The sequence below is a fragment of the Gymnogyps californianus genome, chromosome 23, assembly GCF_018139145.2.
Source record: "Gymnogyps californianus isolate 813 chromosome 23, ASM1813914v2, whole genome shotgun sequence".
Lineage (NCBI taxonomy): Eukaryota > Metazoa > Chordata > Aves > Accipitriformes > Cathartidae > Gymnogyps > Gymnogyps californianus.
In genome coordinates, this window is record NC_059493.1 from 519,548 (window position 1) to 532,882 (window position 13,335).

The 13,335-nt window shown below is 46.9% G+C and overlaps 1 protein-coding gene across 2 annotated transcripts in view; it reads left to right on the forward strand.

The window, feature by feature from the left end:
- Positions 1 to 13,335, forward strand: part of CDS2 (CDP-diacylglycerol synthase 2) — a 161,575-nt gene that overhangs the window by 13,935 nt on the left and 134,305 nt on the right. The window contains exons 3-12 of one of the 2 annotated variants that reach the window (XR_007767660.1): positions 381 to 478; positions 1,202 to 1,341; positions 1,762 to 1,820; positions 2,580 to 2,662; positions 3,528 to 3,615; positions 3,941 to 4,009; positions 4,676 to 4,828; positions 5,132 to 5,251; positions 5,887 to 5,990; positions 6,689 to 9,466. Coding sequence is in view for 1 of the 2 variants with exons in the window: in XM_050910293.1 (XP_050766250.1) it covers positions 381 to 478; positions 1,202 to 1,341; positions 1,762 to 1,820; positions 2,580 to 2,662; positions 3,528 to 3,615; positions 3,941 to 4,009; positions 4,676 to 4,828; positions 5,132 to 5,251; positions 5,887 to 5,990; positions 6,689 to 6,818 (1,044 nt within the window). In the remaining variant the exon portion in view is untranslated. Of the gene's footprint in view, positions 1 to 380; positions 479 to 1,201; positions 1,342 to 1,761; positions 1,821 to 2,579; positions 2,663 to 3,527; positions 3,616 to 3,940; positions 4,010 to 4,675; positions 4,829 to 5,131; positions 5,252 to 5,886; positions 5,991 to 6,688; positions 11,483 to 13,335 lie in introns of those variants that run through there. The other variant, XM_050910293.1, reaches the window with a different exon arrangement.

A 13,335-nucleotide genomic window follows, 5' to 3' on the forward strand; every position in this document is an offset into this window, starting at 1 on the left:
CACAGTGATAGGGGGCAAGGTTGCTGGGACCATTGCTGGGGTGGGAAGCTCAGAGCGTCATATTTCGGAGGTCTGTATTCAGCCTCCTGGATTTCTCTCTCCATGGAGAAAACCTGGAAGGAATCTGTGACCACGTGCCCTGGCAGTCAGCCTTTGGCTGCAGTTGAAACTAATACAAGGGGTTGTTAGAAACCTCCTGCAGAGGAAAGGGGAGGGAAAAACAACATGGTGAGCTTCCCATGTTGGATTAGGAGACTCCTGCCAGAGTGATAGCGACTGCTAAAGTATCTTTTGCTCTGCACATGCATGTTTTTTATCTCCTTGAGGAAAGAGATGTTTAACCAACATGTATTACAGCTTCCGGATGTCTTTTTGTGCAGGTAATGTGTGTCCAGATCAAATGTTTCCATGAGATTATCACTATTGGCTATAACGTGTACCACTCATATGACCTGCCCTGGTTCAGGACGCTTAGCTGGTGAGTAGGGGGGCTGCTCCCCTCCCCAGGCTTGTGTGCAGCAGTAACACTTCATGTCATTGCAGACAGGCAGCGAGAGGATCATCTGGCTACCTCCAAACCAGAGACCCTGGGATTGCTGTGTGTTGACCAGTGTCATGCGTTAGCAGCTCTTGTAAAGGAAAAGCCCCCACAGATTTTGCTAGATCAATATCTTGAAAGAGCCCGTACTGATAAAAGTTTGTCCTGTTGTTAATGAAGTGCAGAGATTTGAATCCTGTGATCTGTGCAAGGGTCAGCATTGACAGGCGTCACCACTTAGAGTTGGACGCGGTTGCTTGGGTGGGATGGGAGTTTTGAGGCGGTTGTGAAACAGGGCTGAACGTTGGGCCATAAGGGCTGGGCAGAGGGCAGGAGCAGTGCTTTCAGAAAGCCCAGAGCGGGTGCTTTTAGGATGCAGAAGCTCGCAGAGGCCTGTTGAGGAGTGCCACCTAAAGGCAGAAAGTCTTTGTGCATCAGAAGGCCAAAACCAAACCTCAGCTGGGTGATCCATCACAAAGTGGAGCTCAGTGATGCAGCCACTAGTTTAAAGGAAGGTGACATTTCTAAACTGGGGGAAATAAAGTTCTGGCTGTCACTTGCAGTGTACCAGAGCGATGTAGAGACCTTAGGGATCAGTCACTTTCTCTGTTTCTCCAGAAGCCTTTTAGGGTTCCTGCTAACGAGCATCTGCATCCTTCACAGGTACTTCCTGCTCTGCGTAAACTACTTTTTCTATGGTGAGACTGTGACAGATTATTTCTTCACCCTGGTTCAGAGAGAGGAGCCCCTGCGAATTCTCAGCAAATACCACCGCTTCATTTCTTTCGCCCTATACTTAACAGGTAGAGACCACATTTTCTGTTGGTTAATCTTGTCTGGGCTGGAGGGAAGAAATCTCCTTGAACTACTCTTGTCCTGAGTATTGCGTCCAATGCAGTATCCATAGCAAATTATCTCTGCTTTTCAGTGATGCTGTAACTTGGCTGCATGGTTTGAGTAGTGGTGGCAAATCTCTTACATGAGGCTCTGTAGAAGAAAACTCCGTAATGTGTATGGGACAGCCAGGCTTGATTGTTCATCTGTCCAAGTGTTACTTGTAGGCAATGGTATTTTGTGGCTTCCAAAGTAGTGCGTTTTCCCACTCCGCTTTGCTGCTTTACTCAAGTAAAATCCTAAGGAGCTGTGCAATGTCATGGTAAAAAAGTATTTCTTACTGTTGAAGATACATTCCCACCATTTACTTTTCTTCTGTCTCTCATCAGGTTTCTGCATGTTTGTCTTGAGTCTGGTGAAGAAACACTATCGCCTCCAATTCTACATGGTAAGGTTAAATGCAGGGCCTGGCTGCCCCCAGTTGGAGGCAGAAGAAGGAATAAAGTAGGCTGCTTGAAAATGTTGTGTAGAGGACTACGTGTCAGTAGATGCTTCTGTGCTGGTTGTGCATTGTAATGCTGCCGGAAAGAAAAGTTACTGTGAGCAGACTGTATTTTTAGGAAGCTGGACCGAATTTCCCTGCAAACGTGTATTCTCTTCTCTCTGCACTTAGGGATGCTATTAAGAAACTTTCTGCAAGCTGAGGGGACTGCACAAGGCTACTTGACTCTTGTACTGAGGGTAGATCACCACCAGGGTTGATTGGCTATGTCCCCCTTTTCCCAAAGATCAGTAAGGCATTGCTCGTGTTTGACCGTCGATGCAGCTAGTTTTGCTTTCCAGTATATTCAGCACCCAGGGATACAGCTTGGATGTCTGTCAGTCTTCTCTTCTTATATAGTCAGGAGGCTGAGTGAGATGTATGGGATAGGGGTGGGCTAAAGGGCATTTGATCCAGCAGAAGTCTTCCCAATGAAGATCATCTCTGGGCTTGAGCTGAAGAACATGCCCATAAATTACTACGGGTGACTGTTCCCTGCTCTTCGTGACTCTTGGTGTTTGTTGTGGTGAAGGCGCATGCCAGAAATGCACATGTGCATGAGCCATTCCCTGTCTGAGAGGTAGCTAACAGCATCCGATTTCTGCCAGCGTTGCGTATGGGCAGTGTCTCTAGGCAGGCTGGACTGCATGCTGTCTTCTCTTCCAGTTTGGATGGACCCATGTGACGTTGCTCATTGTTGTCACCCAGTCGCACCTCATCATTCACAACCTGTTTGAAGGAATGATATGGTGAGTTGCCGTGCATTCTGAGTTGCTTTGATTTCTGCAGCCTGAAACGAATGACCGTGTTTTGAATTAAAACTGTTCTTTTAAAAAACCAAATGGCCAAGGAGAAGGTGCTTCCTGTGAGGGACCAACCTGTTCGGAATAGAAAAGCAAAAGATTGAGTGATACCTCAGCGACTTATGACTTGCTATGTGCTGCTTGAGCAGTATGGAGAGTTGTTGTAAAGCATCTGAAAATTGCTGTGGGGTGCAGGGACCTGTCAGGCAGCGTCAGGCCTGTGTAGATGCTTTCTCTTTATACCCACATCTAGCAAATGGATGGGAAAGTGCTGCTCGGCACTTGATTTGGGGCAATGCTGTCAGCATCGTGTTAAAAGCAGCACCGTGAAAGGAAGGAGATTGCAACCTGCCACCTTACTCCAGCTGCTGTGCAGAGGGGAAGCCCCTTTGGTGGTCTTCCCAAAACCAGCAGGGCCAGAAACTGATTTTGGCCGCTTTAAAGATTGCATGTTCCTCTGCGCATCACAACCAGCCCAGAGTGCTTTGGGAGCCGCCTGCTTACAGCTAAAATGCAACCTCTCCGGGGGGAAAGGAGGTGACTGTCTAACAGCATGTCATGTGTGGCAAAAGAAAACGTGCTTAAAACAGGCCATTCTGGGTATATGACCTGCTTTTTAGTCCAGAGCACTAGAGTAACCCCCCAGATTTCCCTAGGAGCTTCAAGTGGTTGCTCCTTGCATTGCATTGGAGGGGGAGACGTTGATGTGATGGCACTGCAAAACATCTTATGAAGCAACTGCTCATTTAGTTAAGTCTTGGAGTTGTCTGATCTTGGCACTTTCCAATGGTTTGATTCTTCTCCCATCTAGGTTCATCGTCCCAATTTCCTGTGTGATCTGCAATGACATCATGGCATACATGTTCGGATTCTTCTTCGGCCGCACACCACTCATCAAGGTTTGTAACACTTTGGTGGACAAAAGACGCATTTTGGCTTCTTTGGGTCTTAGTCCTGTGTTCCGTCATCTCCAGTTTTGTGGCTTGTTGTGGTTCTGAAGCAAGCCTGCACATTAAACTTGCTGTGCATCCCCGTCTTTGAGGCTGTAAAGTTAAATGAACCGTTTCAGACCGAGATGTTAGTGTCCACTTCCAACCAAACTCTTATTTGTTGGTTGTTGGCACCAATTTGTATTTGCCTCAGCAACTCACAAGTGAGGAAGGGCTGCATAGGTGTGCGGAGATGTACAGTTTGTAGTTACCCCCTTCTCTCTCTCTCTGGCAGCTCTCCCCAAAGAAGACCTGGGAGGGTTTTATTGGAGGATTTTTTGCCACTGTTTTGTTTGGATTGCTGGTAAGTAGCAATCATGGTGCTTATTTCATTGCTCTTGTCCCTTCGTAGGGTGACAGTGTTTTGTCTAAAAAATGCAGTCAAGCTTAAGCTCTCCCAGCTCTTGTCAGAGACTTCACGTTTTCCTTACTGACCAGGATTTGACCGTTTGTCCCTGGCTGTGTTTTGTGCTGTGTGCAGATCTTGCAGATGGAGCAGAGTACTGGAGGAAGTTTTTAGTCCCTGTTAGGCCCTGTGACGTGTTCATTACAATAATTATCCTTGAAATTTTCTCTCTGCTGCTGTTGGATGAATGCTGTGCATCATTTCAAGGGCTGTGTGGGAAATTCAGCGCTCTTGGAATATTCTTATCTGGTTTTGTGACGATCTCTGTGTCTGCTTGTTTCCATCCTCTCAGCCAGGCGGTGCAGCCTGTCTCAGCCTGTTCGTACGGGGCTCTGATCACTGCTTGCTGAACAGATGCACTTACTAAATGAAAATGCTTACTCTGCCTTTAGCCAATTACTGCTTCTCAGGAGAGTAATCTTCTTAATGAAGCTGGGAGTGTGGCTCCCTCCTCGCCGTGTCTCCTTGAGTGGCCTTTTCCCTTGAGACTGGCTCTGCCACATTGCTCAGGAAAATATTAATCCTGCTTTCTCTTGCTGCGTCTCTTTTTCTCTCTCCTTGAAGCTGTCCTATGTGATGTCCGGGTACCGGTGCTTCACCTGTCCGGTGGAGTTCAACAACGACACCAACAGCTTCACAGTGGACTGTGAGCCATCCGAGCTGTTCCAGCTACAGGAGTACAACATCCCCTTGGTGCTGCAGTCCGTGGTGGGCTGGGTAGGACTCTCTCTGTTTATTGGATCTTATTTATTGGGATAGGAACAGTAAGAAAAGAGATCAGGGCTTTATTTTGATGGTCTTTGAAGGAACATGACAAGGGATGAGGGTACATCCAGAAGAAGGGGGAATTTAGTGGTGCTCCATGTTGGTTGAAGGCCCAAAGGAATTGTCCCCAGTCTGGTGGGACATTAACCCACTTGCAAACCAACTGACCTAAAGCCTAGAGAGCAGAGAAGGAGGGGCAAGCGGTGGACAGTGCTATTCTTGTTGAAAATCCTTCTTTGACCTGTTTTTCTGCAGAAGACAGTCCGGATGTACCCCTTCCAAATCCACAGCATCGCACTGTCTACTTTCGCCTCCCTCATCGGGCCGTTCGGAGGCTTCTTTGCTAGTGGATTTAAGAGGGCCTTCAAAATCAAGGTGAGGATGGTGAAGGTCATTTACATTTTAGAAAGGAAAGACTAAATGGTTGCTACTGCTCCAAACAGTCCCTGTGCTCCAAGGAGTGGCAGGCTGGGAGCTTTGGGAAGGGAGAGGAGGTTTGTTTGGTCACAGATAAAATGCTGGAGCAGGATCTAGTTTTTTGACTGAATGGGGAGAGACCTTAAAATTTCAACTGTGATATTCTAAACCCCGCTTTGGTGCAGAACTTGAGGTAGAGGAAGAAAAAAGTCAGGAAATTTTGCCCAGTCAGGAAATTTTGCAATCTGAGGCTTCCCTTGATGTCTTGCAGGCTGGTTTTACGTATAAACAGTCCGTGTTCAGTTAAGATGCCTTGAAAGGCAAGACAGGGTTGCAAGAGAGAAACATTAGCCTTCCTTGACCTTTGGGTGACAGATCTGAGTTACGCCTTGATGTCCCTCAGGCACTGGTAGTCTTCATAAAGGAGAAACTTTGAAAATGAAGGAGAGATTAAACAAAATGTCTTCTTAGTCTGACTTGCCTTCTGGGAAGAATTAGAGCAAGGGTATGAGTGTCGTGCATAGAGGTACATAAGCAAGTACAGGTAACGGGCATTTGAAACTGCTCAATGCAATCCCTTCTGCTTTGCACAGGACTTTGCCAACACAATCCCAGGGCACGGAGGTATCATGGACCGCTTTGACTGTCAGTACTTGATGGCTACCTTTGTTAATGTGTACATCGCAAGCTTTATCAGGTATTTATTGCTTTGCGGTGAAGTTTGGGGGCCCTGTCAAACTCAAGTGATGTCCAGGCTTGTAATAAGAGACAGTTGTTATCCCCGTTAGATTAAACAGGGATGTAAAAATACAAGACAAAGAAAGAGAGCAAGTGGAGGCTTGAAGAAGGGAAGCACCTTTTCGCAGGGTCATGCAGAGCTGGAAACGCAACCCTCATTTCCCAAGGTCTGTTATTCCAGTCCCTTTGAAACTCCTCCCTGTCCCTTCTGCATCCCTGTGAACCTTGAGCAGAGTTTCCAGCGTCGAACGAGCAGAAAAATCTGTTTTTGTAGCATTAACAAGTATTCTGTAGCCAAGCATAGAAGAAAGCCTGTAGGTGCATAAAAGATGTACTGAAGGAGTTGAGGAACTGTCTTTATGTGGCTGCTTTGATTTTTGAGGGGGAACATCTGCTGATAATGAAAGATGCACAACCGTCTTGAAACAGATTGGGTTTGGGGTTTTGTTGTTGTTGTTTACAGTTCAGCATCCTGTGCGTTTTGAATCCCTTTCCACATCTCAAATGGAGTTAAGCTCCCTGGGTAGAACTGGTGAAGGAATGGGCAACATGGCTATTACTTCAAGCCTATTATTTTGATGAAATTGCATTTGGGTTCCCAGATCATTGAGATTTAGCTATATGTGACTCATTGATAATGATGCTTTTGTGTTTCAGAGGTCCTAACCCAAGCAAACTGATCCAGCAGTTCTTAACCTTGCGGCCAGACCAGCAGCTCCACATCTTCAACACGCTAAAAGCACACCTTGTTGACAAGGGTATGTTAGGTAGTTTGGAGGACGCATAGACAGCCAGGCGATTGGAACAGGACTGCAAACAGACAAGCCTCCTCGAGGAAATTCCTGGCTTGCCTGATTTAAGACAATAACAAGGCCTCATTTCACTGTAACTTCTCTTCCTTTCTTGGTAAATGTTTGCATTTGTGGGTTTTTTTAATAATATATTTATATAGCTTTGGTTCAAATGAGCAAATCTTGGGTTTGTAGCTGAAAAGGAGTTAAGGCTTGGAAGGACTGTTGGGTGAAGTAGGAGGGTACAACTGTCCTCACGGTCTGTTCTTAACCTTCGATGCATGTGGGCAGAGCTGAACTTTTGCTGTGAGTGTGTTTATGCGGGGAATACACAAAGCGTTCTCTGTACAACCGCCTCTGCGCGTGGGAGCCAGCAGGGAAGGTGAAGCCGTGCAGCTCCCCTGGCTGTTGTGCCAGGCTGTGTTCACGATGGCAGCTCTGGGGACCATCATTTTCTCTGGTGGTAACTGTGAATGCAATGTTAATTTTCCCAGAAAGCCACGTTTACGCCTGTGTGCAGCCTCCTTGCGCAGTGCACGGTGAGCACAAGGCTCCGTTAATTGGAAGAGGATCTTGTACTAATCCAGCCGTATCTCCTCTGCCCAGCCAGGCACATGCATCTATTTTCACTTGCTGTTTTTTGCAGTGCCTCTCACATTCCCCCCTTATGGCTGATATTTTGGCAAATAAGATTTTTGTAACCAATTAAACCAGAAATAGACTGGGGACAAGGAGTCAAGAAACTGGTAGTTGCTTGTGGGAATGTGGGAGGTTCAAATTGCTTCAAAACTGAATCAAGTAAATAGCTTTTAAAGAACACTGAAGTTTCATTGAGTAATTCCTGCCAAGTAAGAACAACCCTTTAAATAACTTGGTTCATTTTTTCCCCATCAAATAACCTTTAAGAAACACTGAACCACACTTTTGCATTTCTCCATGGTTGGAAACCCTGCACTGGGATATTTTAATTAATTTGGAGAGCAGTTTCCAACTTGGTTTTTTTTCTGAAGTTTGCTGGTTGGGGCTCCAGCACCCCGCTGGTGCTGTCAGCTGGGTATTGTGTTTTTCTTTCAGGGATCATGTCTATCTCCTGTTTGTTACTTGAGTTCTAGATGTCGTGCTGCTGAGTTTATCATGGTCTATGTTGCATTTCAGTCTGGGTTCATTTACCTGCAGGCTTCTGTCCTGCTTCGCTTACTAAATCCTGTCATAATTAGTTTGTACTTAATAGTTGCAAGTTTTATCTAAGTACTTTCCTTTATTTTGTCATACTTTTTTATTATTTAAAAGTGAGAGCCCTAAAGATTGTAAAAATTTTTTTTTTTTTGTGATCAGATAGTGAAAATATCCCCAGTTTACACCTTATGCAATGTTCCCAAACAGAAGGTGACTCTGATTTTACTTCTTTCCATAGTTTGTGCATGGGAGACAGAAACTTTACCTTATTTTAACCTGGGGAACGAGTGACAGGGAAAGATAATACAGAAGTACATTGCTGTTGTCAGACAGTTGCTGACATAAACCTTATACACAGATACCCCCCCATATGGAGACATGTACACGCTGCAAGCTAGCTAAGCATCAATGGAAAATAAAACACCTGAAAATACTTCATAGTTCATATTCTGATTCTGCCATTGCTTTCACTTACCCTGAGTGAGCGAGAGAGCGCGTGTGCGTGTGTAAATACATTAACAGATACCAACCTCTCTCTTACGTTTCTGTAGGACTCTTTCTGTGTGGTAAGCTCTGCTTCATCTCCCTAAACAGGAACCACAGGGCAGAAGGTTGTGCCCATTGTACTGCAAATACAGGTATTTGATCGAAAGCACAGATTGCGGAGAAGAAGGGTCCGTTTCCACAAAATATTTTCAGCGTGGTGCTGGCAAAGGTGCTGGCTTCTGGCAGGAGTCAGGACTGCTACGATGGAGCCAGTTCAGGATTGAATTTGGTTAATGCCAGTGGTGTACAGAGAGGCTTTCCTGGACTAGCTGTGGAGATGTTCCCTTCCAGCTTGAATTAGGCAGGGATTTATTTTCTGTCGACTTAGAGGATATTGCCCCAAGCCCCTAATTTGAAAATTGGAGGGGAGAATTAAGGTGCTTCCATCTTGCTTTGCCCAGGGAGAATATCTCGTCTGCGTTTCGTGGCAATTTGGCTGAGTTTAGCTAGGCAAAGCGAGGGCACCTGCAAGGAGTACCCGGGCTGGGAATAGCTGTGGAAGTGACTGGGTTTTGTGTAGTCCCTGCAAAGCAGTTTGCCCTGTGGGGTCAGACAAGCTGGTGCTTTTCTGGATTCTCCCTGCCCGTTGCCAACATCTGCCAAAATCCCTTGTAGCACGCTGGTGGGTCCTAAGTCAGAAGAAGCTATAGTGTTGATAAATATTACAAAAGTGTACTGCTCTTTATGTTAAGAATTTTTTCATATGGGTCTTTAGTCTGCTCCTCTTGCTTTAAACCTTTTGTACTTCTTTAGTTGTAATTAGTGGGGCAAAAATCGAACGCAAAGCTTTTTTGCATGCTTTTGACTTGAAGTAGCATTTGGGCCTTTTTGAAGGGTGTAGTGCTGGATGTGGACACTGGAGGGCAAAGCAGTTGCATTTAGTGGCTTCCTAGGGCTGGGAGAGAAGCAGCAGCAGTAACGCGTGTGGGTGGCTTTCCTGATGCGCTCGCAGCTTTATTCTTGCTTCCTTCCCAGCAGTGCAGTTAAAGGGTGGACTTCCAAGCCTGTTTTGATCCTGAAGGGTAAAGCTACGTGGAAAGGGTTTAGCATCCTGCACCGAAGTTTAGTAAACTGAATGGGAACAGTGCATCCATTTGAGAAATGGAGGAGGAAGGGAGGGAGATGGAGGTTGTTAAGATTATTTGCAAGCTGTACAGCTGAACTTGGTGAGAAGTACTGGTGAGCACCATAGCGTGTCCTCCGTCGGGCTGAGAGCTGTGGCTGGCAAACCCACTTCTACACCGCTGGTATGAATATATGGGATAGTACTGCTCGGCTCTCAGCGACAGCGTGCTGTCTGGGGGCGCGTTTGGTGGGTTTCCCCATCAGCCCAGCCTGTGAGTGGCTTTCGTTTGCTGTAGATATTTCAAGTTAGACTTAGAAAGTTAGAGAAAATGAAAAGCTGATGTTACTGGCTTTGGCTGTCCCCAAAGGAGTTAACTGTGATGCCAAGGGACGTGTAGCAAGACACGTTGCACCTCCTTTCATTGCATTAAGCCTTGCAGGACCTTGGTCATGCTGCAGCTCTCACAAGAATTTAGGTTTGGGGGGAGGCTGACGTAGCTAGCGCTGCTGGAGAGGCCAAACGGACAGCAGGGATGTCTAGGTAAGGCGATGCGGGGATGCTCACGTGAAGTTTCTCCAGCTGCAGGTCTCGAGCTCACCATTGCACGAGAGTTTTTGTTCACAGTGGGCTCCACGACGGGAGAAGTTCTTCCTGCTTGTGCCCAGCAAGAGGGAAATGACTGTGAGAGCAGACCAGCAAGGGGGGAGGTACTGTATCAGCCGGCATGTGTGCTTGGGTTGGAAGGAAGAGAAAAGTAGGATTGGGCCAATGTGAAGCTTACGAGGGTATTACTGCTGCCTGGCAGGGGACAGGCTGGTTTGGAAATGACCTCTTCACGAGAGGTCACTGCTTTTCCAGTTGGAGCGGACAGAGAGGGATGTGAGTGTATTTAATAAGCAAAGGGATGGCACATGGCTAGAAAGCTGCTTTTGCATAGCGTGAGAAGCTGGCTGTCCTGGTGAGGTGACTAAACATTCATGACGTTTGTTTGCTGGTGCGTGATTTAGTGATACGGGTCAGACACTGGTTTGATCCACAGTCTGAGCAGGCACGGCTGGGCTAGGTCTGTGTAGACGAGCACTTGGCGTGCTCTGATAGGAATTTGCTTTTCCAAGTCTGGTTGTAGCCCAAATTAGTTTGCAGATCGGATGCACGGCCAGACTGTGGCCTGCAGTGCTCAGCGAAACATCAAAACCTAGTTTCTGCATACGGTGTCATGTCCTGTGCTGATCAGCGTGTATTATTTAGATATTCTTCGGGGTGATGGGCTCAGAAGTCTGCTGACACTGATCTGAAGGGGCAGCCGTTGCCTGGGGTTTATGATATCCTGTACGGCTCGTGAAGCTGGAAATCCCATAGCTAATGCCTGGCACCAGGTTGTGAAATGCCGATATCTTATATTCCAAGGTATGTCTCCTGTTTCCTATGTGCGCAGCGAGTTCCCCCGAGCATGCTTGCGGTGGGATCCTGGCATCTCTTCCTTCCCCGGCCGCCTCTAACCGGCTCTGTATGATAGGAGGAGGGCAAAGCTGTGTGGAAAGCATCCGTACGGCCCGTCCAGACCCTCCTGGGGACAGGCGTTTGTCACAAAAAGCATCGCATGAAAGCTCCTGTGGTTCCTGCTCTCTGTAACCAGCCCCGGAGTTGCATTTTGTACTACTGTAATCTTTGTGTGCTCCTGTTCTCCAGACCTGATGTGTTTCTACCATCTGCTTCTTTCTCTGTGCATTGTTCTTTTGATTAATGTTTTAGCTATACATGTAGAGTTGCCTTTCTTTGATCGAATGTCCGAATGTGATATATTGTATATTTTAAAGTATCTACCCTATTTATATACTATATGTTACTGTTAAATAAATATAAGTTCCATTATCTGTTGTGGAGTTTTATTCAGCGCTGTCGGCAAGCAGGGGAGATGCTGCAAACCTCCTTTCTGTGCTCTGTAAAGCAGATCGGTCTGCTTTAAACTCAGATTCCACCATTCCTTGCCCGGTAGCTCTCCTTCCTCGGGGATCTAAGAGCAGACCTGGTTGTGGCAAAGATGCAGGTGGAGGCTGTAGATGGGCTGAGCACGCAGGCAGGATTGGACCGTCCGTGTCCTGCACGAGGGGCACAAACGGCTGCATTTCCAGGGTGGTTTGTAGTGGAAGCTGTGACCAGCTCGTACAGGCCCATCTTGATCGAAGATGAGGGAGGTGTTGGCACCGCTGCCCCCTGCAAATCGGCTCATTTTACCCTAAAGATTTCACGGGGCATGTGAAAAATTGTTGGAATTCCACTTAACAATTATTGCTTCATTTCAGCCGTTTCTCCTGACTTGTGTGTGGTTAGGAGAGCAGAATCCTTCTGTTTACCCAGCAAAACGTACTATTTTTAGCTCTCATGTTATTTTGACTGGTTTTGACTTATCAGCTAAGCCAAACCAACCCATCAGCAGCCCTCTTTTTGCTTCCTGTGTGGGCATTTTCAGACTAATCCTCCAACAACAACAAAATATGATGCCCTCTCTTTCTCTATAGCAACTGTGCAAAATTACTCTAAAGCCCCAAATCTGGCTTTGCAACACATCACCCTTGGAGGAGTCGGCCAGTTAAGCAGAAGATTGCTCAGCAGCACCATGCGATATTCAGCAGTCCTACGAAGCAATGAGATGCCATTACCTAGAGATCTTGAAAGATCCCTCGGTGTTAAATCTTTTGGAAAACGGACTAGGAAATCTCTCAGCAAGCTGCCCAGCCAGGCGACAGCAGGGCAGTGTGCGTGCCCGTGCCTTGCAGTGAGTCAGAGATGCCATCTGACAGCCTCTGCGGCTGGCATATCTGCATCGCTGCTTGCATTTCAGCTGCTCAGCTGAAGATCCCACCTCGTTTCTCCCCATCCTGTGCCAATTTAATTACATCAAACACCAAAAACTGCAAATTCCCAGTGGAAATCCTGGTGCTAGCTGTGCTACATACCCAGAAAGACAGTAAGCCTCAAACCAAGGCTGCCTCTGCGCGAGCAGGTCTCGTGCAACTCTCTGTCCAGGCACATTTTCCATGAGATCCTGATGGAAGAGGGATGTAAAAACAAAACCAACAACCTTATGGGCTGAGATTTGCCCTTTTTAAGTTCCCCTGGGGCATTCAGTTCAGGAACAGGCTGCCTGGCTTGATTGCTAAGAAAAAAACCCCAATCTTGTGATGTCCTTTCCCAAATCTGGAATCAGCCACCAGGTGTCCGATGGGAGCAAGCAGGAGGCAGCCAAAACAGCTCTCTGGGCACTGGCGAAGGGCTGTTTTGGGGTGCCAGAGAGGGCTGAGCTGCTGTGGGGTAGCCACACAGCGTTGGGCTGAATTGCACGACTTCGGGCTAAAACACTTGCTGTTTCCTTTCTAGAGGAGGAGAAAGTGCCGCGTGACATCCTGTTCACACAGGCAGGTGGGGAAAGGCGGCTGTTCACAAGCTGCTGCTGGGCTTTCGTAAAAAAAAAACAGGTTGAAGAGAAAAAAAGGATCAAAATGCATGACCCCCTAGAGCTCCTATGGCTTTCTGCAGATATGATTAAGAAGAGGAAAAAATGATGCTTAATTCAGGGCTCATTCAGGGCCCTCTGCTCGGGGTACAGCAGAAACGGAGTTAATTCAGGCAGTTTGGGTCCAAAGCAGGATATTGGGGTTAATCTAGTTCAGGCTTGGGTACGTGCTGGGCTGCTCCATTCCACGCACTCATGTTCTCTGGACTTT